This window comes from Heloderma suspectum, chromosome 4 (assembly GCF_057233095.1).
Source record: "Heloderma suspectum isolate Gila_16-S chromosome 4, 16-S_ref, whole genome shotgun sequence".
Classification (NCBI taxonomy): Eukaryota; Metazoa; Chordata; class Lepidosauria; order Squamata; family Helodermatidae; genus Heloderma; species Heloderma suspectum.
Window position 1 is genome coordinate 257,158,385 of NC_139461.1, and position 26,700 is coordinate 257,185,084.

At 45.0% G+C, this 26,700-nt stretch overlaps 1 protein-coding gene across 17 annotated transcripts in view; it reads left to right on the forward strand.

Moving 5' to 3' along the window:
- The first annotated feature begins 10,881 nt into the window (after positions 1–10,881).
- The window catches only part of RAP1A (RAP1A, member of RAS oncogene family), a 137,832-nt gene continuing 122,013 nt past the window's right edge, over positions 10,882–26,700 (forward strand). For 4 of the 17 annotated variants that reach the window (XM_084853437.1, XM_084853442.1, XM_084853441.1 and 1 more), the window contains exon 1: positions 11,456–11,602. Coding sequence is in view for 3 of the 17 variants with exons in the window: in XM_084853447.1 (XP_084709573.1) it covers positions 10,898–11,256; positions 21,923–21,986 (423 nt within the window). In the remaining 14 variants the exon portion in view is untranslated. Of the gene's footprint in view, positions 11,257–11,455; positions 11,603–12,634; positions 12,897–21,922; positions 21,987–26,700 lie in introns of those variants that run through there. The other 13 variants (XM_084853433.1, XM_084853432.1, XM_084853435.1 and 10 more) reach the window with 10 other exon arrangements.

Here is a 26,700-nt window from a genome sequence, read left to right on the forward strand (position 1 = left end):
GCAATCAGAGAGGATACTTCTCTAGGAGCAAGATATTTTCCCACTAATTCTTCACTATTGGGTTGAAATGCCAAATGCATTTAAATGTCAAGAGGTGGATAGAAATCCATTCCCCTTCATCAAGTTACCCAATGACCCTCCTCACATGTCACAATGCCATGATTGTTAGGGAATTTCTGCAAACCAGTGGCTTCGTGTCGGGGGAGAAAACCACATTCTCCATGGTTAGTAAGCCACCCCCACTAACCACCCCCTTGCAAAAGGGTTAAGGAGCCCTGGGGTGGCTTACTGTGTCATCTGGCGGGCTCCCTGGTGGTTTAAATATGCTCTGAAGGATTTCCAGGCTGCGACCATAGAGTCTGCTGGCTAGAGTGCCAGCCACTGCAGGTGATGCTCTAGCTGTCGCAGACTTTCTCTATGGTCATGTGGTCATTTCGGCTGCCGGAGCAGCCACATGGAGCCTGTTTGCGCCACAGAGGACAACGGGATGCTCGGTAATGCTTTTTTGGTATGTGTAGGTGGCCACCCTACTCATGAGGGCTGTTCACACAACACGCTAACCCACGCTCACTGGTGGGTTGTTAACCACACTGAACAATAAACCATGGGTTCTCAAGGTGGCTTGTTGGAGAAAAATAAGCGACACTGCATGCTTAACAAACCATCCTGTGGAAGTTGTCCTGGGTTCAGACAACATGCTAACTCACGGTTCAACAAACAGCCCATGGTTCAGCAACAGCCTACACTCAACCAGTGAGTGTGGGTTAGCGTATTGTGCGAACCCAGTCCTTGTCTGAGGCAATACGGCCTAGATGCTGTTGTACCATAAAATCTCTCTACTTACTTACTTACCCACCTACCTTATTTTTCTTGTATGGCACAAGGAAGGGCTTATTTTCTACAGTGACACACACATAATGTGGTTTGGGGTGTTGCTAAATGACAAAGAACGAAACTGCGTAGGCCAGAAAGCTTACTAGCTACAGAAAAGGACAGAAGGAGAGTCTCTATGAACTTTATTCCTTTTCAAACTTAATTGAAATACTTGCATTGTAATTCTGCAATAAGTCTAGTTGTACACTTTATCCCCTGAACTTTATCATAACATTGAGATGGTTGTCAAAACTGGTTGATACATTGATTGGTTGGCTGAAAGCAATGGAGCCTGGTGCTCCAATTTTGGTGGGGATTTGGATCCATTCTGGGGTTCAGTCAGAACCAGCCAGAATGCTGAAAGAGCTATCCAAACTGCTGAACCCTATGCCCAAAATGGGTTCAGCACTTTGGATAGCTCCTTTAGAGTTCTGGCTGGTTTTGACTGAAACCCAAAATTGATCCACAGCCCCACCAAAATCAGAGCCACCAGCCTTCAGTGGTTGAAAGGATATTTCTAGATAGCTTTGTGTGTGTGTGTGTGGGGGGGAGGTGGGGTGGAATCCAAAGAACATAGTTTTAATTTTTAGGGCTAAAGTAACATGCCCTCCGGTCCCCAACGGATGGTGTGGGTATCTCTTTCTCTTTGCATAGCTTTGTTGCAAGAGGGATATTATACTGCGAGGAAATCATCTGTTAACTGTAGAGCTTAAAAGATGCATATGTGAGATCCATTGCTAAAAGGGACGCAGAAGCTAGAATATTTTTTGGGTGGGGGGAAAAAGGAGGGGTTGGAGAGAAAAACTGTTTACGCAGTGGTAAGGCCTTGCTGTAGAGGATGGTTGGAGATGGAGTAGATGATCTGCATGGTGTTGTTCAGGTATTTTTTAATGTTGAAAGGCGATGTGGGTACTCCACAGCAAGGCGCACTATACCTTTTTAAAATTATTATTTTAAAATATAAGTGGTTTGTCAGGAACCATGTTTCTCGTATCACTCACAACTACAATGGATTCACTTGCTGGGAAAATAATTGCATTTCCCCAGCAAATTGAGCAGATCAATTTGACCATGGTGCAGTCCAGTTCAGGAAAACAGGTGCAGATTCCCAAGTTAGTTGCTATGGAATGAAAACTAACTCATGACAGAAGAGCTTGCTTTGGGGAATATGCATTGCGGCCAACAGTTAGGGATGTCAGAGAATTCCGCCACGGATCTCGGTGAGGCCGAATGCCACTGCATTCGGCCCCCCGAAATCCATGGCGGAATGAAGCCCTCCCGTCCCCCTGTGAAATGGGCCCGGAACGGAGCACCTACCTGCTGCCATCCACGCTGCATTGCGAATGGCGGCCACGTCTGCGGCCGCCATTCGCTTCTTCCATATAGCTGTGATAGGCTACGTAAATACTTACGTAGCTAATCACGGCTTCCGCAAGGACGCAAATGGTGTCCCTGCGTTAGCCGTGATAGGCTACGTAAGTATTTACGTAGCCTATCATGGCAAAACTAAGGGAATGCAAATGGTGGTGGCTATGGTGGCCGCCATTTGTGTTCCCTTTTTTTCCCGCTGTGATAGGCTACGTAAATATTTACGTAGCCTATCACGGCAAAACAGAGGGGCACAAATGGCGTAGTGGCTGCCATTTGCGCCCCTCTGTTTTGCCATAATAGGCTACGTAAATAAAACTAAATGGATCAGTACAACCAGAGATATGTCATTTTACCATCGGAAGATGGAACTCCCAGGTCAGAAGAAGGTCAAAATGCTACTGGGGAGGAACAGAGGAGAAGTTCAACTAGCCCCGGATGTGATGACGCAGCTAGCTCAAAGCCGAAAGGATGGCTACCAGCCGATGGTGCTGGTGGTGAACGACGAATCCGATGTTTTAAAGATCAACACACCATAGGAACCTGGAATGTAAGATCTATGAGCCAGGGCAAATTGGATGTGGTTATTGGGGAAATGTTAAGATTAAATATAGACATTTTGGGTGTCAGTGAACTGAAATGGACTGGAATGGGCCACTTCACATCAAATGACCACCAGATCTACTACTGTTGACAAGAGGACCACAGAAGAAATGGAGTAGCCTTCATAATTAATAATAAACTAAAGTGGCTAAAGCAGTGCTTGGATACAATCCAAAAAATGACAGAATGATCTCAATTCGAATTCAGGGTATGCCATTTAACATCACAGTGATCCAAATATAAGCCCCAACCACAGATGCTGAAGAAGCAGAAGTAGATCAGTTCTATGGGGATCTGCAGCACCTACTGGATAGTACGCCAAACAAAGATGTTATTTTCATTACAGGAGACTGGAATGCTAAGGTGGGTAGTCAAACGACACCTGGAATTACAGGCAAGCATGGTCTGGGAGAACAAAATGAAGCAGGACATAGGCTGATAGAATTTTGCCAAGACAACTCACTGTGCATAACAAACACTCTCTTCCAACAACCTAAGAGATGACTTTATACATGGACTTCACCAGACGGTCGACACCGAAATCAGATTGACTACATCCTTTGTAGCCAAAGGTGGCGGACCGGACATCTATGCAGTCGGTAAAACAAGACCTGGAGCTGATTGTAGTTCAGATCACGAACTTCTTCTTGCACAATTTAGAATCAGACTAAAGAGAATAGGGAAGACCCACAGATCAGTTAGATATGAGCTCATGAATATTCCTCATGAATATGCAGTGGAGGTGAAGAATAGATTTAAGGGACTAGATTTAGTAGATGGGTCCTGGAAGAACTATGGACAGAAGTTCGCAACATTGTTGAGGAGGCAGCAACAAAAATGTCCCAAAGAAAAAGAAAACCCAGAAGGCAAGATGGCTGTCTGCTGAGACACTGCAAGCAGCCCAAGAAAGAAGGAAAACAAAAGGCAAAAGGGAGATATGCCCAATTAAATGCAAAATTCCAGAGGTTAGCCAGAAGAGATAAGGAATTATTTTTAAACAAGCAATGCGCAGAAGCGGAAGATAATAGAATAGGAAGGACAAGAGACCTCTTCCAGAAAATTAGAAACATTGGAGGTAAATTCCAGGCAGAAATGGGTATGATCAAAAACAAAGATGGCAAGGACCTAACAGAAGCAGAAGAGATCAAGAAAAGGTGGCAAGAATATATGGAAGATCTGTATAGGAAGGATAATAATATCGGGGAGAGATTTGATGGTGTGGTCAATGAGCTAGAGCCAGACATCCAGAAGAGTGAGGGTGAATGGGCCTTAAGAAGCATTGCTAATAACAAGGCAGCAGGAGATGACGGTATCCCAGCTGAACTTTTTAAAACCTTGCAAGATGATGCTGTCAAGGTGGTGCATGCCATATGCCAGCAAATTTGGAAAACATAAGAATGGCCAACAGATTGGAAAAAATCAACTTCTATCCCCATACCAAAAAAGGGAAGCACCAAAGAATGTTCAAACTATCAAACAGTGGCACTTATTTCACATGCCAGTAAGGTAATGCTCAAGATCTTGCAAGGTAGACTTCAGCAATTCATGGAATGAGAATTGCCAGATGTACAAGCCGGGTTTAGAAAAGGCAGAGGAACTAGAGACCAAATTGCCAATATCCGCTGGATAATGGAGAAAGCCAGGGAGTTTCAGAAAAACATATATTTCTGTTTTATTGACTATTCTAAAGCCTTTGACTGTGTGGATCATAACAAATTGTGGCAAGTTCTTGGTGGTATGGGGATACGAAGTCATCTTGTCCGCCTCCTGAGGAATCTGTATAATGACCAAGTAGCAATGGTAAGAACAGACCACGGAACAACGGACTGGTTTAAGATTGGGAAAGGAGTACGGCAGGGTTGTATACTCTCACCCTACCTATTCAACCTGTACGCAGAACACATCATGCGACGTGCTGGGCTTGATGAAGCCAAGGCTGGAGTTAAAATTGCTGGAAGAAACATTAACCATCTCAGATATCCAGATGACACCACTTTGATGGCTGAAAGCGAGGAGGAGCTGAGGAACCTCATGACGAAGGTGAAAGAAGAAAGTGCAAAAGCTGGGTTGCAGTTAAACCTCAAAAACCCCAAGATTATGGCAACCAGCTAGATTGAGAACTGGCAAATAGAGGGAGAAAACGTGGAGGCAGTGACAGCCTTTGTCTTTCTAGGCGCAAAGATTACTGCAGACGCTGACTGCAGCCAGGAAATCAGAAGACGTTTACTTCTTGGGAGGACAGCAATGACAAATCTTGATAAAATAGTGAAGAGCAGAGACATCACACTGACAACAAAGGTCCGCATAGTTCAAGCAATGGTATTTCCCATAGTAACCTATGGCTTCGAGAGCTGGACCATAAGGAAGGCTGAGCGAAGAAAGATAGATGCTTTTGAACTGTGGTGCTGGAGGAAAATTCTGAGAGTGCCTTGGACTGCAAGAAGATCAAACCAGTCCATACTCCAGGAAATAAAGCCAGACTGCTCACTTGAGGGAATGATATTAAAGGCAAAACTGAAGTACTTTGGCCACATCATGAGAAGACAGGATACCCTGGAGAAGATGCTGATGCTAGGGAAAGTGGAAGGCAAAAGGAAGAGGGGCCGACCAAGGGCAAGATGGATGGATGATATTCCGGAGGTGACGGACTCGACCTTGGGGGAGCTGGGGGTGGCGATGGCCGACAGGAAGCTCTGGCGTGGGCTGGTCCATGAAGTCACGAAAAGTCGGAAGCAACTGACCAAATAAACAACAAATCACGGCGGAAAAAAAAGGGAATGCAAATGGCGGCTGCTGTAGCCGCCGCCATTTGGGTTCGCTGTTTTTTTTTTTGCCGTGATAGGCTACATAAATATTTACAAAGCCTATCACGGCAAAATACAGGGACGCAAATGGCGGCGGCTACGGTGGCCGCCATTTGCGTCCCTGTGCAGGCTGCCCAGCGGCTGGCTGGCTGGCTGCGGGTGGCCCCGGCCGGCGGCTCTGCAGAGTTGCGGCGGAGCAGAGCTGGCCAGGGAGAATTTTGGGGGGAGGGACGGAGCGCCTCCCCCCCACTGCGAATGTCACCCCTCAAAAAGGTAAGTGACTTTTATACATCCCTACCAACAGTTCAGTAGCCTCTGTTCATTCCTTGCATAAAGATCATAACATCTGATTATAATTTCCCCAATACACAGGGCTTGCAAGGTCTCCTCCCACCCTCTCTGTCCAGGACAGCAGCATGTAAGTCAGGGGTGCGCAACTGAGGACAATGTTCGGCCTCTGCCTGTCCCCTCCACTCCACCCATGGGCTGCTTTCCGTGTGCGCCACTTATGGGGCACCCCTGAAATTGGAAAAATAAAAATAAATGTGAAACTACATTTGAACATTTTAGCACTCTGTAGCATTAAAGCCTCCACACATCTTCAAAGGGGTGGGGACCACCCCTGATGTAGGTAATAGAATGGTTTTTAAATGAAAGAATTTTGGAAGGCTGCATAAACATAGCCCTGTTCAAGCATTTGCCTGAACTCGTGAGGACTACAGGAGGACAGATCCCCCCGCCCCATGTCTCCGGACATTCCGATGCCAGCCTCTCGGTTCCTAAAATACAAGTTCTACTTGCGTTTGCTTGAACATGAGAAGAATCCTTTGCACTGCCCTGATTAAGCAGGGTCCCTGATTGCAAAGAAAGTTAGGGGAAAAGGTTTAAACCTCCCCTACCCACGCACACTAGTCCCAATCCAGATCAGGGCCCCACATGCTTACCTGTGAGTAAAAAACAAAGAGACCGTCTACTGCATGTGAAGTATTTCATGTACTGTGCAGTTTGACCCTCCATGAGGGCGAAACTACTACTGTCTAAACAAGCATGCTGAACCTGGCTGCTTTTATTTTGGAGAAAAGCTGACACAGGCCCCAATCTGGAATATGTTTAGACTCTTGGCAGCCTTCCCTCTCTGCAAGGGTGGGGGACCTATTAAAATGGTCCGCCCCTGGAGGCTAATGGATTCTGATGGATTCCAGAGGGCTCTGAGGGATTTTCTTGCTGGCACGGCTGGTGCTTCTGTCAAAGCCCAGGTTGCTCTGTGAAATGCAGAGATGACTCGGGCGGTCAACAGGATCGTGCCTAAGCGCCCTCTCCCTCTGAGCAGAGCCCGATTCAAAGTGCTGGTATTAACATTCAAAGCCCTTAACGGCTTGGGGCCAGGTTATCTGAAGGATCGCCTCCTCCCGTATGTGCCTGCCCGACCTTAAGATCATCCTCAGCGGCTCTTCTCCATGAGCCCCTGCCAGAGGAAGTGAGGCGGGTGGCCACTAGGAAGAGGACATTTTCTGCTGTGACACCCTGGCTGTGGAATGAGCTCCCTAGTGAGGTTCGCCTGGCACCTACATTGTATTCTTTCCGGTGCCAGGTGAAGACCTTTTTATTTTCCCAGGCATTTTAGCATTTTAGTTTTCTAGACTTTTAGCTTTGCTGTTTTAAATCTGTATTTTAAATCTCTGCATTGCTGCTAGGTTTTATTCTGGTTGTATTGTTATACTGTGGTTTTAATGTTTTTTATATTTTATATTGTTTTATTGTGTGCTCTTTGGTTTTAATTTTTGTGAACCGCCCAGAGAGCTTCAGCTGTTGGGCGGTATAGAAATGAAATAACTAAATAAGTAAGTAAATTTGGACTGGGATCCGTGCTGGTTATCTGCTGAAAATTGCCCCTATCTAGGCTGCTTTTCACATCTGAAGATGCTGTTTACAGTAACAGCACTTGCAACTGCTTTTCCTCCAAATTAAAAGAGGTCATGTTAAGCACATTTGTTTAAACATATGCCTAACATCACATGTAGTTTGCCCTTGAGACTTAAGTATCCAATGAACATGCATAAGATCACACTGCATACAAATGTTGTTCCTGTTGCACAGTGCCGTTTAATAATAAGATTACGTCCTTTCATGTGAAAATGTATACTGAATGGGGAGGTGGTTTCACACAAGAAGTACTTAGGATGTTTGAGGTTGCTTTTACATTGACAGATCATATGTGCAGGTGACCAAAGAAAGGGCGGTCTTTGTAATGCACTGTCACAAGTTTCAGTTGACTAGGTTATCACCCAGTAGTTGCAGACATCACATGAGAAACACAGTCTCAGTGGTTAATAATCACAGGTTATATTTCCCCGTGGAAATTGGCCTGACCACTACACTTAAACTTTTATAATTATGTAGTACGTAATGCTACAGTTCAAATCTAAAATGCCACTTGGAAGGCTGTCTGTATTGTCAAACTGACAGTTTTGATGGTTGGAGTTTTCAGGGAGACTCTTAATAATGTTCCAAATCATTATGTAAAAACAAAAACAAAAAACAGCCCTGGGTTTAAAACTATTTATTTATTAAATGTATGTCTCGCCTTTCTGTCAAAAATAGAGCTCAAAATTTCAGTGAAGGTTCTCTGCCTAGTAACGCAAGCCAAACTAGACGTGATAATTATGTGGTTTGCCCTTGCACGATTTAAGGTGCAATCCTATGCATGTTTAGACAGAAAAATGTTCTACAGCTCCTACAGCTGGCTGGGGAATGCTGGGAGTTGCAGGATGTTTTTTTCCTGTCTAAATATGAATTGGATTGCACCTGTAGTTTTTTTTGTTTTACATTGCTGGTGGTGCCCCCCTCCCCAAACTGAATTGGGACTATGGTGTGGAGCAAGTGGGGGCTTTAACTCTTTACCCCCACTATGTTCCCAATCTGAATCATCTCTCTCTCTCCCCACTCACAAATTTGCAACGGGAAGAAAGCACCCATTGATACCAGTGGTGGGGGCCAAGTAGTTAATGTCCCCTGCTCACATGCCATGGTCCTGTTTTGACTCCCCCTCCTCCTCCACTCAAATTGCACTGGCTATTTCCTAAATAAAATAGTTGTGTCTAGTTTGGCCCATAGTTAGGACTTTTTCACACAACCAGGTAGTGTGTGTGCTGGTTGTGGGGAAAAGGTCAGCCATTGCTAGAAAGCTAGTTACAGTCTGATTCAATTTCACACAACCATTTCAGCTTGGGTTTTTTGTCAGTTGTGATGCATGTGAGAATCAATCCAAGCTTAGCTGTATGCATGATGAGTGGGATAATTTGGCTCGTATGTGACAAGCTCAGTGTGGGATTGGGCTCAAACGATGGTTTGAATGAGCTTTGTAACAGAAAATGAATGGGTTGTCAACAGCTGGGATTAGCACAGGCAGAAGCTGAATAACTACATGAATAGTATGGAAACAGCATGTACACTTGCAGTAGAACGAAGTGTAAGAGTGGACTGTACCACTTTGGACCCTTTGTTGAATGCCCTGAGGATGCACCTAGAAAAGAAATCCCTTTAAGTAGAAAACAAGCATACAGCAGCCCTCTCCCTGCTGTGCTAATTTTTTTTTAAATCTGCAGGGGTTTATTTATTTGAAGGAACAATTCAAAATTCCCCTTGCATTCCAAAGTGGTACAGTCCATTTTCCCACCTTATTCTGCTGCAGGCATAGATCCAGCTTCAGTTGGCTTGGGCAGCAAGGAGGGGAAAGCATTCTGCATATGCTTCTTTCAGTACCATGACATCCTATGGCCCAGAAATTAGAACTGGCACTGAACATAGCATCCGGCAGGCAGTACTGAGCCTTGTCTCACACAGTGTTGTAAATAATCACAGGTTATATTCTTTGACGGAAGTTGGCTTGACCACCAGATCAAACTAGATGTTATGTTAAGCATGCTTTTTTAAAAAAAGCATACTTAACACGGCTGCAAGTGAGCTGACCAGCAGTTGCTTCTGGTGAGCACAAGCAATCAAACATTAAATAGTCAACACTTCTCTCTCGCTGCAGCAGATGCTGGAAAAAGAAGGGGATTTTAGACTACGGCACCAACGATCTTATGGAGCCCCAAGCAAGTGGGCACAGGTGACTGCCTGCAGTTTCTCCCTAGGTAACAGCGGGGATTCAGTCCAATGTGCAGAGCCAGCCCTACCATTAGGCAGAGTGAAGCAGTGGTTTCAAGCGGCCGATGCTGGGAGGTGGCAGCAAGGTTTTGCAGTAGAGAGCTGTGGGCCACACAGCCTGCTCTGAGCCCACCAAGCTATGCTGCTGCCTTCAGGTACAGTGGAGGATGCTGTCCCATCCCCAGTATTGAAGTAAGAGTCAGCTGCCAGTCCAGCTGGTGTCTGTACCTGAAATGGGAGTGGGGGCGATGTCTTGTTCTTCACCTCAGGTAGCCCAATCTCTTGGGCTGGCCCTGCTGACACACAGAGGCAGGAGCAGCCACGGCCTGCCTGCCTCCCCCCCCGGGGGGGGGGTAGAGTTCAGATGAGGAGGTGCTACCTGTGTGGTGGTTCCAATGGGAGAGATTCATTTCTGGAGGCTTCCAGGCCAGACCCCCCTCGGCTCTAATTCCAGCCTCTGCTGCAGGGCCGAGAAAGGGAGGAGAGATGGCTGTGGGCCGTTGTCTCCTTCTCCTAGACACTAGCAACAGCCGCTGATCAATTGCCTTTTCATTCAGAATGAATGGCCATGTTAAGCACACTCTTAAAGGTAAAGGTGTCCCCAACCAGTCGTGTCCGACTCTAGGGTGCGGTGCTCATCCCCGTTTCTAAGCCGAAGAGCCAGCGCTGTCCGAAGACGCTTCCGTGGTCATGCGGCTGGCATGACTGAACACCGAGGTGCACGGAACGCTGTTACCTTTCCCGCCAAGGCAGTACCTATTTATCCACTTGCAATTTCTTGCTTTCGAACTGCTAGGTTGGCAGGAGCCGGGACCGAAGACGGGAGCTCACTCCGTCACGCGGCACTCGGGTCTCGAACTGCTGACCTTCCAGTCTGCAGTTCAGCGTCTTAACCACTAAGCCACCGCGGCCCCTTTAGAATTATATAAATGTTACATAATGCATTTCTATATAATTTTATTTATATAGATAAATACTTATTTATTTATCTATATAAATATTTTATATATTTATATCTATAAATATAAATAGATATTGATATATAAATATTTTAATCTCTCTCTCTCTCTCTCTATCTAGCGCGGCCACCTTCATTCCGAATGAAAAGGCAACAGATCAGCCTCTCATATGAAAGAGCGGAGGCGCGGCCTCCGCCATCCGCCCGCCAACCCGCCTCTCTTGCCTTTGCTCCCTGGACTGGCCGCGCTGCTCCGCTCCGCCCCGCCCCTTCGCCCGTCGCGCTCTCGCTCCTCCCTCGCCGGCTCGGCGGCCCTTCCCCAAGCCCCGGCGGGAGGCGGAGAGGGGGGCGGAGCGGACGAGCTGCCTCCGCCGAGGACTGGAGCCACCGCCGAGCCCCGAGCAGCGCAGGCAGGCAGGCAGGCAGGCAGGCACCGAAGAGCCGGAGGAAGGAAGCGGGCGGGCGGCTCGGCTCGCCCCGGCACGCAGCGGCAACGACGGGGTGAGTGCGGCGGCAGGAAGGGCGCGGCGGCGGCTTGCTCGGTCTCGCCCTTCCCGGCCCAGCGCGGGGCCCAATCGCCTCCCTCTCGCCGCCAGGCCGAGGGGCCCTGCTGCTTCCCCTTGGCTCAGGGCCCGCGAGGGAGGGGCCAGGCAGGGTGTTCTCCCTCCGAAGCGGGCGGCTGCAGTGCCGCCTCCCCCCCAGCACCCCCAAGCCCAAAGACGAGGCAGGAGGGGAGCGGGCGGGCGGCTGATGCACGCCCCGCGCCAGGAAAAAGGAGGGCTCCGGAGGGAGACTCGCTAACAGCCAGGCTGGAGCCGGGCCGGAGAAGTGGCTGGCCGGAGTGGATGTAATGGGTGCCCGTATAGCGTGTGTGTGTGTGGGGGGGTTGCCGTGGAGGTCTTGGCCGTCACCCATGACTGATGAGGAAGAAGCGTTTTCGATCAAGGGGTTAGAGGAGCCAGGCTCCCACATTCAGCGTGTGTGGTGGTGGTGCGGGAGAAGCAGGCAGGCAGGGAGGCGAGAAAGGCGGGGGGTTGATGTGATTTGACAGCACTGATCCACTTTTTTTCTCCTTAACCCCCCCCGCCCCCCCCCCGATATCTTAGAGCGGGTTCTCTGAAAGATCCCCCCTCTTGGGGTTGCTCTGTCTACTTGTCAGCGAAGGATAGCTGGTGATAGGAGAGGGAGGATGTTCCCACTGCATCCTGTCAGCCTTTGCCCCATCCCAAAGTGTAGTGAGGGACCCACTACCACATGAAGTGTGCCTCTCCTTCTGTATGTCTGTAAAGGATTAAAGGGGATGGGCCCATCCTCCAGAAGGACTAGATGAATGGTGGGATTTATTTTTATGGGGCAACTGGAACTCTTCCTTCTTCCTTAGACAGATCTGTTGGGGGTTGCTCCTTCTTTGGGAAGTGCAGTGTAGGCGGCTGGGGGCCGATGCTAGGCAGACGTCTTTTTCCAGACGTATGCTCGTAACCATTTGATGTCTTTGGCACTAACATGGTGGGCCCTTCTCTTCAGAGTACCTCTGTGGTATAGAATGGTGTTTCCCAAAAATAATGATATCAGGGGGCTTAACCAATAGAATCTTAACTCTGCTTGGGACCTGCTATAAGGTTATAATCCCCGTTATAGAAGTGGAACCAGTTGTGTCTCCAGGACCCACTACTGATTGCCTGGCATACCTACCACAAGGTTGCCTTGATGCCCAGATGGGGTCCTGACGTATCATGCTGGAGTCATTGGCATGCAGGGCCCTGCATGCCAAAGGCTTGAGTTGCTGCCAGAGTATGCTCCCCTTCCTCTCCCCTCAGACCTCTGCTCCTCCTTGGTTCCAGTAATGGGGAAGTAAAATACAGAATTTCCCATACAACAGGGTATCAGGAAAAAGAAACCAGGCGCCAGAGAGCCTGTACTTCTCTGTTTTGAGTGTGGGAAGTTCCCTGCTAGCTTGGCTTCTCCTTACCATTCTCAGATTTGTCCTGTGGCTGCTGCAAGTCTATTGTCCTACCCGTGCTGAGGTAGGTCTCCTCTTCTGTTCTGTAAAAGCAGTTCTGCTGAGGTCCCAGAGGTCAAGATGTCCCTTCTGTGGCAGAGCCTTCGGCTGCTTCCAGATGAACAGCCCTCTCTTTGACAGTGTCAGTACTCCTTTCCTCTAGCACTAACTGTTCTCTTTCCCACAGTGGGGAATCTTTTGTTGTTGTTGTTGAACTTTGTAGCAAGCTTGCACTTGGAGACTACAAAGTCTTCGAAGCAGAGATTCTGAAATTAAAAAGAGCATGAGCATCAACAGAAACATATTTTTGACAGAGGAGTCAATTCAAAATGGTGCAGGGAGGGCTTTTGATGCCTCCTATTGCTGTCATAGGCACCATCCAATAGGTGTACGAGCGTGGCCTTCTCCATGCTGAGAGTTGGATGTGCAGTGATTAGGAATGATTAAGCTGAGCATTTGTGTTTTCTAGGAATATGGGATGCTGCTTTCATTACTGGTTTACAGGGTTCTCCTATTAGTAGGAGTTCTTGCTGTGGTCACATTGGCTGGTTCAGCTGTGGCACTACAGCCCTTGGGTTTTAGCTACTGTACCTGAAAAGGCCCCTAGCCTTAGTGTAGATAAGTCATTGTGAGAAGCTCTTTGTTTGCTATCACAGATTAATGCAAATAAAAATGAGCAGTATGAAAGAGGGTATTTTGTGGCTTCTGAGAGCTGACTATTTCACCAGCTAAATTAGGTGTGTGTTTGTGAGTGCTTCCTCCTCTCCCCCATCCCCCTCCATCATTGTGCTGAAATTTGAAGGCAAAAGTTTAATGGGAAACCTGAGGCAACTTGCAAACTGCTCTAAAATGCATATTAGTTTTAAAGTTGTCAGTAACTGCTAAAGCTGGCATTGCTACTGAATTATCAAGCTGACAGTATTGCAACATACTAAAACTTGTGCTTCATTTTCAGGGTGACATCAGTGAACGCTTTTTTGGGGGTGGGGAACTGAGCCTCCCCTGTCATTAATACAGTTGTCTGTCTATAGCACTTCCTATTTTGAAATAGTATATGGCATTTCCCTTTTTGGAGTGATCTGTATTATCTGCAGTGTGTCATGGTGTGGGGCGGGGTGTGTGTGGAGAGGAAGAGTGGTCATGTTGTCTGTACTTGATGCCAATCTTCTATTTTAACATGGTGTTAAAAAGTAATTCTGTTCTATATACATCACTTCCTTCCTGAGAAGTACCCCCTTGTTATCCAAGCCTCATGCATTTAAAGAGTCCTTGGTGATGGCTGAAATCTGGTGTGTGTGAATCTTAAAAAAGTTATCTTTAAGTTGTTCTAGATAACTTAGGCACATAGACAGCTTAGTATATATCGTGTTTCAATTCCAAAACATCTAAACATCCCACGTATATTGGGAAATGGCTGTATTATATTCTCTGTGACTGTAAAACTTTCAAAATAGTTTAGTTGTGCCATTAGTAATCCTTGAGGTATTATTCATGTGCCCTTCGCTGATAGTTTGTTTGCTAGAAAGACTGGGAAATTTCCAGACACAAGTTGAGATATCTAAAATCAAAGCAGCAATATCAGTGAGCAACTGGTATGAAATAGGTGGAGTTTTTTGTTTTTTAGAACAATAAGCAGTCACTTATGTTGATAGTATTACTGTGGAGATGTGCAGATATATATTTACAACTGAAATAAATATACTCTTCTGATTCAAGTTTGAGATATTTATACCACTGATGTTGCCATGTTGTGCAATTGAAGTGGACATGAAATTTACTACCCTGTTGCCCTAGTCATAAAGTATTTGCCATTTGGTTTAACCGTAGCACGAATTGGCTATATTTTTATGTCAGGGTTTCTAACTGAATGCACAATGTCTCTGATGATTTTTAAAAGGATTTTATATTATTTAATGCAAGGGTTAAACTGGAATATCAGCTGGATTTTCAGCCATACCAGCCCCCAACAATTCACAAAGTGGGAAACTGTCGCAAGTGGCATTAGAAATGGCATAAGGGGACTGTAACTCCTCCCTGTGTGCACAGAGCACCTTGAACACACAGAAGGGATCCAGTGGATCATAGCTGTAATACCCTGAGGGCACAATCCTTTGCATGTTTAGACAGAAAAAAGTCCTACAGCTCCCAGCATTCCTGATTCAGCCATGCTGGCTGGGGAACGCTGGGAGTTGTAGGACTTTTTCTGTCTAAACATGCATAGGATTGTGTTGTAAACATCTAAGGTATGTTCTGCTGGAAGCCTCTCCAGTGCAAATTCTGTTGAAATAAATGGAAGTAGTGCAAAAGCACAGATGTCTTGTGCAGTTATGTTTATTTTAATGGGACGTGCGAGAGAGATGCTGAGTGGGTTGTGCTCATAACTTTTTAAACTTTGCAGAAGCAATGGAAAATATTACATTATTACTGACATGATTATGATATTGTTAGAGTGGCTTTGAGAATGCCAGGCCCTTGCATTCTTTTGCAATGGAAATGTTCAGTGTTTTGTTTTTTCAGTAGAATATTCATGGCAGCAAATGAAAAAAATGCTTTTTTGATTCGTTGATTACCAAAAAAGAAAAAAGATTTTTATTGTGCTTGGTGATAAAATAGTTTGAGCATTCATTTTGTTGTTGTGGACCAAACTCTGGACTATTCAGTTCACATGTCCAATGGCAGGTCTGAAGAACCTTTCTTTGCAATTGGTGACAGATGAACTGCTGGCTGTATGACCTGACAGGAGAACGTGTGTCGTTTTTAAGGCAGAGTTCAGCTGAAACAGGAAGTCCTGTGTTCTACTGAGTCTATAAACAAATCTATTTTCATACATGGTATTTTTTTAATCAAAGGTTGACACTTTGGCAAAACAACTATTGTTACTTGAAAAAGCCGTATGTCTTCACTATTTAGCATAGATGATGAGTTCTTCTCTTTTAATAGCTGCATGGTGTTTAATAAATGTGTGACTGAATGATTCTCCCTCTCTCTTTCTCTCTCTCTCTCTCTTTTCCCCACCCCCCTTTCAAAGCTGCTGGGCTACCTTGAGATCATTATAATCAAGGAAGCAATATTAGGCCTGTGTAGTGATCAAAGAGCAAGTAATATGGCTAAATGGAGGGTTAAAATGAGGCATATAACCATATGTTTGGGGTCAGTTTTGATTGGACTTCAGATCGCAAAACCTTTGCAGGCTGAACGTGAAACGAAACCCTATTGGCATTAGAACTTAAGGCAGCTCTAGGCATTATGCATGTTTATATGCAGATGCATGTATGATATCCACAGCCCAGATTTCAGCAGTGGCCATTGGGGCTGAGTTCATTAGTGCAGGGTATTTAGTTTTGTGTACTACTTCCTTTGAAGCAGTTGTGTAAAGACGATCAGAAATAGTTCACAGTTGAAACAGCGCACTGAGCAGATGTGTGCTCTGATATGTCAAATGCTATAGATTGTATCCCCCCTCCCACACTGGGGCGGGGGGGGGGGCATTGTTGGCATAAAGTGGAATTGAGTTTGGCAGTTGTAAGACTTGAAATATCTGTCTGTCTGTCTATCTTTGACGGAGCCTTTAGAAATCTGTGCTGGTACAGAATTATTTCTGTATGATTTGCTTAATTCTGGCTGTAGAATCTGTGTTTGTGCTGTAGCTTTCCCCCCGAACTCATGGCTATGTTTACTAGTCCTATAAATGTGTGGTTGCAGCAAAACACCTAAATATAGTGTGTGTTTTTCATCCTTAAGCTTTGTGATTTAAGGATGCCCCATGAAGACTTGGTAGTTGTGGGAAAGTCACGGAGCTCTGTCTGTATAGCTTAACACCTTGTAGCATGTTAAACTTAGTTCACTCTGTCCAACAGTAGTCCCTTTGATTTCAGTGGGAGAGGTCAGAATTTCAAAAATGAGGAATATTTCAGAAATCTGTTATACACTTCATAATGCTGTGGAGCTATTGTACTGTGAAATAAGGGGCTCATGAAACTGATGTTTTGTCATGCTTAAAATAAAGAAAATCCAGCAATCCTAATCAGAAGACCAGTACTGGTATGTTGTTATGGAATGTTGTCAGTCTAAATTGCTCAGCTGTACTCAGGATGGCTGTGGTTTAACACAACAGTCATGAAAGCGTGAATAATATAATCTCTGTCATTAAATATCCATGTATGTGCTCCTGTAACCCCTGATTGTGCTAGGACATACGTGCACTGGCATATACATGTTTGTCATCCACAGTTCATAGTCTGCTGCAGGAAATGGAAGTGTAGCAGCAGTGAAACTACAGCAAACATATCTGCTCTTACTGAGAAATATTTTATTTCTTTATTACATTTTTATACTACCTAATAGCCAGAGCTCTCTGGATGGTTCACAACACTTAAAAACATAAAATACAACAATTTGATAAAACATAATATAGTACTTTTAAAAGTTTAAAGCTACAGTATACACCGCTGCTTGTTTTTACTTTGGTTTTAAAAATCTAAAAACAAAATAAGAGATTTAAAAGCAACAAAAACTGAAGGGCTAAAATGCCATGAGGAATAAGTGTTATTTCAAGAATCTTATTCCATGAGGAATAAGAACCTGGCACTGAAAATACTCTAACATAGGTGCCAGGCAAGCCCATCAGGGGAGGGTATCTCAAAACAACCAGGGAGTCATGTCTGAAAAGGCCCTCTCCTTACTAGCTACCTGCTTCACTTATTTGGTGGGGGCAACCAGACGAGGGTCTCTGAAGATGAGGTCTCTTCCAGGCGGAGGAGATGATCCTTCAGGTAACCCGACCCCAAGCCATTTAGGGCTTTGAAAGTTGGTACTTGGTTATCTTTATAGCGTGTGTGATAGCTAACTTGATTCAATCATGGGACAAGAGAGAGATGTTGCTTTCTAATCTTCTTTCAATACCAAGTTATCTTGCAACTATTGACTTCACTTTGAATTCAGAATTGTATTCTTCTGGAAGGCTAGTACCCAAATTCTCATAGCATAAATAAAGATTAGAGGTTTGGAGGAATGATGGGCGTTATTGTCTTTAATCTGGTCATTCACATACCCATGTAACAGTTTGGCTGCATGCTTGATGGCACGTAGGGTAGTGTAACTAATGGCTCTCATTTGGTATTCTATAGGATATAATAAAAAGAGTGCAGCATTTACTTGTTTGTAAAGGATTATAATGCAAAATTCAGATCCTGCTGCTTATCTTTTGTTGGAATGAGTAAAGTACAATGTTTCCTATTACTTATCTAATAAAAAGGAAGGCAATGAAGCACAGTTCTGGTGAACCATATACGTAGTTTCTGATAGTTGACTACTTCTAAAGTTACCCAGATGTACATCTGCAATGAAGGTTCCTGGATTTAAGAAATCCCCATGGATTGCAGGCTAAACTGGTACTGAATCTATCCAGTTTCCTTGTTTGGAAACAGAACATGCTGAAATCACATCCAGGATTCCCCCCCCCTTTTTTTCTGGGTATACCCTAGCAACTGAGAAATATTAGTGTTTATTGCTAAACTATCATAACTGTGCCAGTCTGGTCTAAAATCCTGATGCTGGCATCTGAAATGAGTTCATTCTCTGTATGATGGGCTCTCTGAGTAGGAAAAAGTCTTTCTGCATGAAGTTCTCATGGAAAAAATGTGGCTTAATCAGCTTTTTTACAGTAATTGGGTAGAATTGCAAGTGTAATAATCTTACCTATGTTCCACTTAATGAAGAAGTGTTCAATAGAGCATAAAACTCTGAAGTGAACTTGGTTACACAAGCAGTTACATTATGAATAAACTAAGGCCAACATCTCCATGACTTCTGACTAGACTGGCTGACAAACATAATATAATGTGTAAAGCATATTTGAGCATACCTGACTTCTCAGAACTCATCCTTCTTCCTCCCCACTCCCTTCCTCTTCCTACATAAGAACTAAAGCATGAGCAGCAAGTGCTGATACTTGTTTCCATTTTGGTGAGTTCCTATATTGCAGCATATGGAACTTGCAGTGCATGTCCCCATGCTAAGCACTTTCCCTACCCCTTAATTTGGAAGCCAGCTTTGAGTTGGGATAAGGTTTGAATACAGCTTTGGAGACCAGAGGTGAGCTGGGATGAGGAAGGAGAAATCAGTAGAATCTAGGCACAGCCAAGAAGTCAAATGTAGGAGATGAGCCAAGATGGAGGCAAATAAAGGAGGAAGATGTAAAGAGGAAGAAACAAGATAACATGCTGAACTATTGCACCAGTGGAGCAAAAGTGACCCTCTATTTCATACTCTTCCACGTTTGAAACAGCTTCAATCTCCCCTTGACCTAAAACCTGTGGTATTTTCAGGCAGAACCTTGAGAGTGGGCGAGACTGAGGCCTAGTCAGGATGTGCCCAAAGGTTCTAAGGAGTCTGTACCTCTTCTGGCAAGTGTCTCTGCGTCCTTAGTGTGCCTTGCATGATGGCAGTAGATGAAAGAAACTTTGAAACCCAGTTGTGAGGGAAGCTTCCTGTGTTTGTCAGATAAGCTGAGCTACAAGTATCTTGTTAAAGGCCTCTTGAAAGAAGCCATACTATACGGCTGTTAGTTCTGCTGGCATAGCATGTACATTTGAGTTGAAATGAAGACTGTCAAGTTGGTGTGTTCGCATGGCTATAATTTTTCTTCCCAAACCATTCGGCATACATGCAAGTTGGCCTAAAGATGGTTTTACATGTCGTGTCTACTTTAACATTACACATTTGGCCCATCAAATTACCTTAAAGGAAAACACGAAGTGTTCCATTTTTTTACTCCTTGTGGCGATCTCTCCTTGCATTATTAAAGCAACCGTTCCCATGCTGTGCGATAGCTTCTTTAGCCCAATTGTAGCCCTAGAGATTCTTTGTGCCATTGATATTGATGATGAAGGGCTCTTACGGAAATTCCCACACTTTGGATTTCTGTGTATAACTCAGAGAATATGAGTGTGCAAACTTTTTTGCATAAGCAACAAGGCAGTAGCTTGTTCCTCAGTATAGTAACTTTCATTAACTGGAGATAATGGAATGAATTTAAGCCTGATTTTTGTATTATCTGTTCAGTGGAAACTTATAAACAAATAGGTTTTTAATAGTTCTACTATTTTGTGTTCTCCCCTTCCTGCTGCCCATGTCCTTTTAAGGAATTTTTCTGGACTTGATTCTAAATCTTTGCTGTACTTGAGTTGCCACTTTCCCAGTGAGTGGCATTTAGTAAGTCGAGGGAGGAAGCAGTCCTACAGCCACTAGGCAGTGTCTGGGGAACATAAGATTGTTCGGTTTTCTGGATGTGAGGATAGAAACAGGGCTCCGACCTTGTAGCTAGAAAACCACGCTCCCTTCCCCCTCCCCCTTGTAGCTGGCACTGAGAGAACCATGCTGGCTACCTCTCCGTGCTCACAAAACAGCATGGGGGCAGCAGAAAGGGGGCATTCCTGGGAGTGGGGAGGGGAGGAGACTGGGGCAACTACCTTACACCTTTTCCTATTACCACCCCAGCCTCCTTCCTTTCCCCTTCACTGAAGCCTCCACTAGATGGATGAAATCACCTGTCCAGTGAAAATGTAGAGAGAGAGGCGTGAGGCACCTTCGTAAGCCTCCAAATTTGGGGGCTTATGAGAACCCAGGGTGCAACCCATAGGATTGCGCCCTTAGTGCCCGTTTTGTCAGTTTAAAATTCTAAAAAGCATGTCTGTCTTGTGAATGTTGTAGCTGGCCACAGATTGTGCTGCTGCGGGCTGTTCTACGTACTATGTTAAAGCTATCATTTTTCCTAGTTCAAAAAGTATTATTTGTTCTTACACTATAAGGCTGTAAGGATAAAACCTGGTTATGCTATAAAATCATGTTGTCTCAATTCTACTTCATAGAGAATTCTCAGCCTTTGAAATGGCTATGAGATTAAAGGACATTAATCTAAGCTCTCAGGGCCCAGTTGAATATGTTCTAAATTGATTTGATCTTGTTTTTCTGAATAAATGTCTAAGCAGCCCACAACACAGAATCCTCAAAGGTCAAATGAAATGTTTTGTTCCTGAGGAGCATATAGATGGAAACTTATTTGCTCCAAGCAATGCCTTGAGTGTGTTTGGAAAAACACTTCACATCTGAACAAGACTTCTATAAAAAGAGAGCTGGTAAATCAAGGCAGGATTTCCTGTGTAGACAGTGATGGGAGTCTGGTTAATAGAGCGCCAGGAGCTACAATGTTCGACTTGGATGTGGGAAACATAGGTACAAATCCCTGGTAGCAATGAAACTTATTGGTTCATTTTGGATGTCACCTCACTTAACTTGACCTACCTTGCAAGATTGTTGTTATGCTAAGCTATTGCTATGAATATTTTGGCCTCATGAGAGTCTGATCCAAAAGGAGGGCAAAGTACAAATACAGGGCAGTATCGAAGAGGGCGCAACTGGTAACGTAAATTACGTTGTGCTAGCGTAAACTGCTTTAGTGCAACACCAGTCGCATTAGCTGGTGTGTCAATTTCCTGGGGAAAAATACAGTATAAAATTCCATTTGGTATAGGAAGTGGTTGAAGAGCTTGTATATGTGACCAAAGAATTCAACATGATTAGAAAATGATGAAGGCCTTATAACATTTGAAATCTCAAGATGTGTGAAGTATCCAAATCTCCCTCCCAGATGGGTATCTAGCTAGCATCGTTCCCTCTATTTCCAAAGTTCAGAGATGAGTGTGGATCCTTATGTAGCCAGAGCAGCGCCATCCACACACAAGAGGGAGGTATCAGCTTGCTTGGGGGAACTCCAGGGTTTGTAGAAGTCCATAACGTTTAGGAGAAAATCCCATGGCAGGAAAATCCCCCCCCTCTCGCCAAGCCCGGCGAGGACTGAGTATACTCAGTGGCCAAGAAATGCCGGCTCGCTGATGGGAGAATTGGGTGGGAGGGGGATGGAATGGAGTATCATGGAGCAGGGAATGGCTAACTGGAACAATGAACAGGAGCACTGTAGCATTTCGTTGCAAGTCCTACTTGTTAGAATATAGTAAGCAGCAAATCATCATGAACTTTTGGTTAAATGAAATGTTTGCATGTGATGGAGAATTGTACCCACTGAATATTAGAAAAAATTTTGTGAGAACCTTTTGCTTCATTCATTATTCATCCATTATTACATTGATATCCCATCTTTTTTTCCTCAAGGGAGCCCAAGGTGGTTTATGTGATCCTCCTCGTTTTCATTTCATCCTCACAACAACCCTGTGAGGTAGGTTATGCCACGGTTCCCCAATGTTTTTGGACCCATGGGCACATTTGGGAATTTGAGAAACTGCTGTTAGTGCCATCACAAAATGGCTCCCTCATTGGATGTGGCTGGTCACATAATGGCTGCCATGGCAGCCTGGCGAGTCAAAAGTGAGCTAAAGAGGTAGTGAGGTGGGGGGAGAAAGAGCAAGGCTAGAGGCTGGGAGGGAGAGGGCTAATGCAAGACAAAGGGGTAGATGGGAGAGAAAGAGCAAAGCTAAAGGATGAGAAAGAAGACTGCCCTAATATTTTCCAAGGTTTTTCTTAATTTTTTTTAAGGGGGCAGGGAGGGGAAAGCTTTGTGGCTGCCGTTGGAGGTCCCCACAGGTGCCATGCTGGGTTATGCTGAGAGTCAGTGACAGGCCCAAAGTTACCCAGTGAGCTTCATGGCTGAGTGGGGGCTAGAACCTCGATCTCCTGAGTCCCAATTTGACTGTAACCACTATACAATCCTGGATCTCTCATGTGAACTTGATTTAGTAAATTAACTTTTTAATTATGATTTCAGAGAAAAATGTAATAAATGAACAGTCAGCGTCTGCTTAATATTGGGAACTAGGATCAGGCTTGCAATACTAGTTTTGTGCAATACCAAACTTTATGCTGTGCCTTTCGGTTTGTTGTACACCACTGTGGGTACTTTTAGTTGAAGTGTGGGATGAAAAGAAATAATAATTTCTGGAGAGAAATATTATCAGAGTGATGACAAACTTTCTTAGTGCTTAAACTGGCCTGACAAGTGGCTAGGTTTTCTATGCTCTGTGTTGCTTTCACTTTATTCAAAGTGTTTTTTTTTTTTTTTAAAGCTAGGCTTTGAAGTAGCCACTCCCCTGGTTGCCTGCAGGAGGTAAGAATAGCCTGTAGGTGACCAGACAAGAAAGGTTTTTATAAATTACAAGTTAGTTTCCTCTTTAAACCATTAATGTGCTACCACAAATGACTAATGAGCCAGGTAGTAAATTGTGAGCTAATAACGTTTGTAGATCTACTACTTGTACTTGCACGGCTGTTCTAAGCTGATAGTTTCAGTCTGACAATTTAAAGTGGATTGGACTTGGCTTTCTTTGCATCCCACTCTCCTTCTCATATGATGTTACTATAATAGAAGCATTCAGCTTGCAGCAACAGAGGTGCTAGAATCCATCACCTGTGTTGGTTAAATGGGATAAGACCTAGGTCTCTGGAGATGGCACTGCTTGTCCATGAGCTTTGGCTCGCTGAAAGATCAATATATACTTTTTGGGGTTTTATATTTGAATGACAGGGATTGTAATTCTGCAACACCTTGTTTCATTCATGCATGCATGCATGCATTCATTCATTCATTCATTCAGTTATTGTATTTCTATACTGCCCCATAGTTGAAGCTCTCTGTGCGGTTCACAAAAATGAAAAAGCAGTAAAATACATCGTATAAAACCATTCACATAATAACATAGAACAACAACATATATCTAAAACAAAAACAATGAGCCAGAGACAATCAAGAGACTCATTATACGCTGCCAAATGCCTGAGAGAAGAGGGCAGTTTTAACCTGGTGCTGAAAAGGTGACAGTGTTGGCGCCAGGCAGGCCTCATCAGGGAGATTATTCCATAAATGGGGAGCCACCACCGAGAAGGCCCTCTCCCTTGTTGCCACCCTCTTAGCCTCCCTAGGAAGAGGCTCCTGAAGGAGGGCCTTAGATGCAGAGTGTAGTGTGTGGGTCAGTTTATGCCAGGAGAGGCATTCTGTCAGGTACTGTGCTGTGTAGGCCTTTATATCTGTCTTCTCCTGAAAGCTTCTCAGAAGTGAACTACAACAATGGCTTATAGTTCAGGGTGGATGAAAAATACCTTTTAAAAGATGTAGAGTTTACATGGTTTCTTCTAAAGTTTAAGTCAGACTTCTTAACATTTTAATTATAGTAAATGTCTCTAAAAAATAACCTGATTTAGAAATAAAACCAAATATAAATTTTGAATCCTAAAAATCTCTTAAAACTTAATCACAACTATCTATCAAACACATAGGGTAAAATAGGGGTGCATAGGATCTCTTTCAGCCCGAGGACCGAATTCCATTTTGGAGAAGTTCTCAAGGGCCACCTTCTAGGGGTAGGCAGGGCTGAAGGCAAAAGGGGCAGGACCAAAAATACCAGCATATTTTAGCTTTAAAGCTTTCACTGCCAGTAACTAAGACTTAGGAGAGGAATTTCAGCCTTTTAGAATGGGGGAAAAACTGCACGAAAGATGGTAAACCACCAAATGATTAGTAGTTGTAGGAGAGTGGGTGGAACCAGGAGAAGGGGGCATGGCCTTCTGGGAATCCCAGAGGGCCAGATTGGGAACCCTGGAGGAATGAAATAAGACATGCGTACTATTGTGGGCTTCCTCCTAGAACCAGGAACAAGCAAACCATTAGAGGGTTAAGGATCCCAGAGATGGTATCCCTACTCATGCTAGGATTATCTACTGAGCCCGGATGGATGTTCAGTACGACTATTATATCCTCCAGCTACCTGAGACCTGCAGTGTTTTCAGTTTCAAATTATGAATATTTATGATGCTGTGAAACAGTGGGGATGCTTGCTTTCCATCTTGCGGAGAAGCACTTTTTTCTGTAGTAACTTGCTTCTGGAAATTTCTGGGCAATTACAGAATCGTATAAGTAAGTGTAAAGTGATACATATTGGGGTGGTGGGATCCTAATTTCACATATTAAACTGATGGGGACTGAACTTGGTGTGACTAACTAGGGAAGTTCTTGGGGTCAGAATGTATAGCTCAATGAAAACATAAGCTTGGTGTATTTTATTTATTTATTTTATTTATTAAATTCCTTAATCGCTCATCTGGCCGGTCACCCGGCCACTCTGGGTGATGTATAATTTTACTGTTTTAAATTGTATTGTTGTACATTAAAACATTATTTAAAAATACTCTAACCCACCCCAAATGCCTGCCTGAATAACCACATTTTCAGTGCATGGTGGAAGCTGATTAAAGAAGGAGCATGGCGGAGTTCCCTAGGGAGAGAGTTCCACAGAGTGGGGGCCACCACAGAGAAGGCTCTCTCCCTCGTCCTCACCAGCCTAGCTGTCCTGGCTGATGGGACAGAGAGAAGGCCATCTGAGGCTGATCTTGTTAAGCGGCCTGTCTGGTGTTGCTGGAGGTGCTCCTTGAGATAGGCTGGGCCGGAACCGTATAGGGTTTTAAAGGTCAAAACCAACACCTTGAATTTGGCCCAGAAAACAACTGGCAACCAGCGCAGTTCCTTCAGCACTGGACTGATGTGATCTCACTGATGGCTGCATTTAATCAGGCGGGCCACCGCGTTCTGCACCAGCTGCAGCTTCCGAACTGTCTTCAAGGGTGACCCCACGGAGAGCACATTACAGTAGTCTAGACGAGAGGAGACCAGGGCATGTACTACCGATGGGAGCAGATGGTCGGGAAGGTAGAGGCGCAGGCGTCATATCAGATGGAGTTGGTACAATGCTGTCCGGCTCACAGCTGACACCTGAGCCTCCATGGACAGCTGGGAGTCTAAAATGACCCCCAGGCTGCGGACCTGGTCTTTCAAGGGTAGCCGTACCCCATTCAACACCAGGTCAACATCCCCCAACCTCCTCTTGTCTCCCACCAAAAGTACCTTGGTCTTGTCAGGGTTCAGCTTCAGCCTATTCCTTCGCGTCCAGCCACTCACCATCTCCAGACATTTAAACAGGGATTCCACAGCCAACCCTGGTAAAGATTTGAACAAGAGGTAGAGCTGTGTGTCATCCAAATATTGATGACACTGCACCCCAAACCTCCTGATGATAGCTCCCAGCAGCTTCACATAGATATTAAATAGCATCGGGGAGAGGATGGAACCCTGTGGCACCCCACACATGAGCGGCCACAGGTCTGACACCTGGACTCCCAGTGCTACCCTCTGATACCTGCCGGAGAGGAAGGATGTCTCCGATGCCCATCCTCTCCAGGCAGTCCAGGAGGATACCATGGGTAACGGTATCAAAAGCTTTTTTATCAAAAAAAGTGAGGAGAACAAGGAAGGAGCATTCACCCCTATCCAAAGCCCTCCTCATATCATCCACCAAGGCGACCAAGGCCGTTTCTGTCCCATGCCCAGGCCTGAAGCCCGATTGAAATGGATCTAGAAAATTGGCTTCTTCCAAGTGTGTCTTCAACTGCATCGCCACCACCCGCTCAATGATCTTGCCCCCAAATGGCAGATTTGAGACTGGGCGAAAGTTGTTCAAAACTTGGGGATCCAAGGAGGGCTTCTTTAAGAGCAGTCTTATCACTGCCTCTTTGAGGGCTGATGGCATCACTCCCCCCCGAAGGGAGGCATTCACCACCGCCTTGATCCCCTCACCCAGTCTCTCTCTGCAGCTCATAATGAACCAAGATGGGCAAGGATCAAGTAAGCAGGTGGTCAGTTTTACAGATGAAAGCACCTTGTCCACTTCATCAGAAGGAAGAAGCTGTAACCGATCCCACAAAACCGGTTTGCCATAGACTGCCTCTCGCTCGCTAACTGTATCCACGGCTCATGGAATAACACTCCTGATCTGATCAATTTTATCTGCAAAGTGCCTTCCCAAGGCCTCACAGGAGAGCAACTGGACTGACCAGGCTCCGGACCACTTGGAACAGTCTCCTGGGACAGCACTCTGCGGATGCGATAG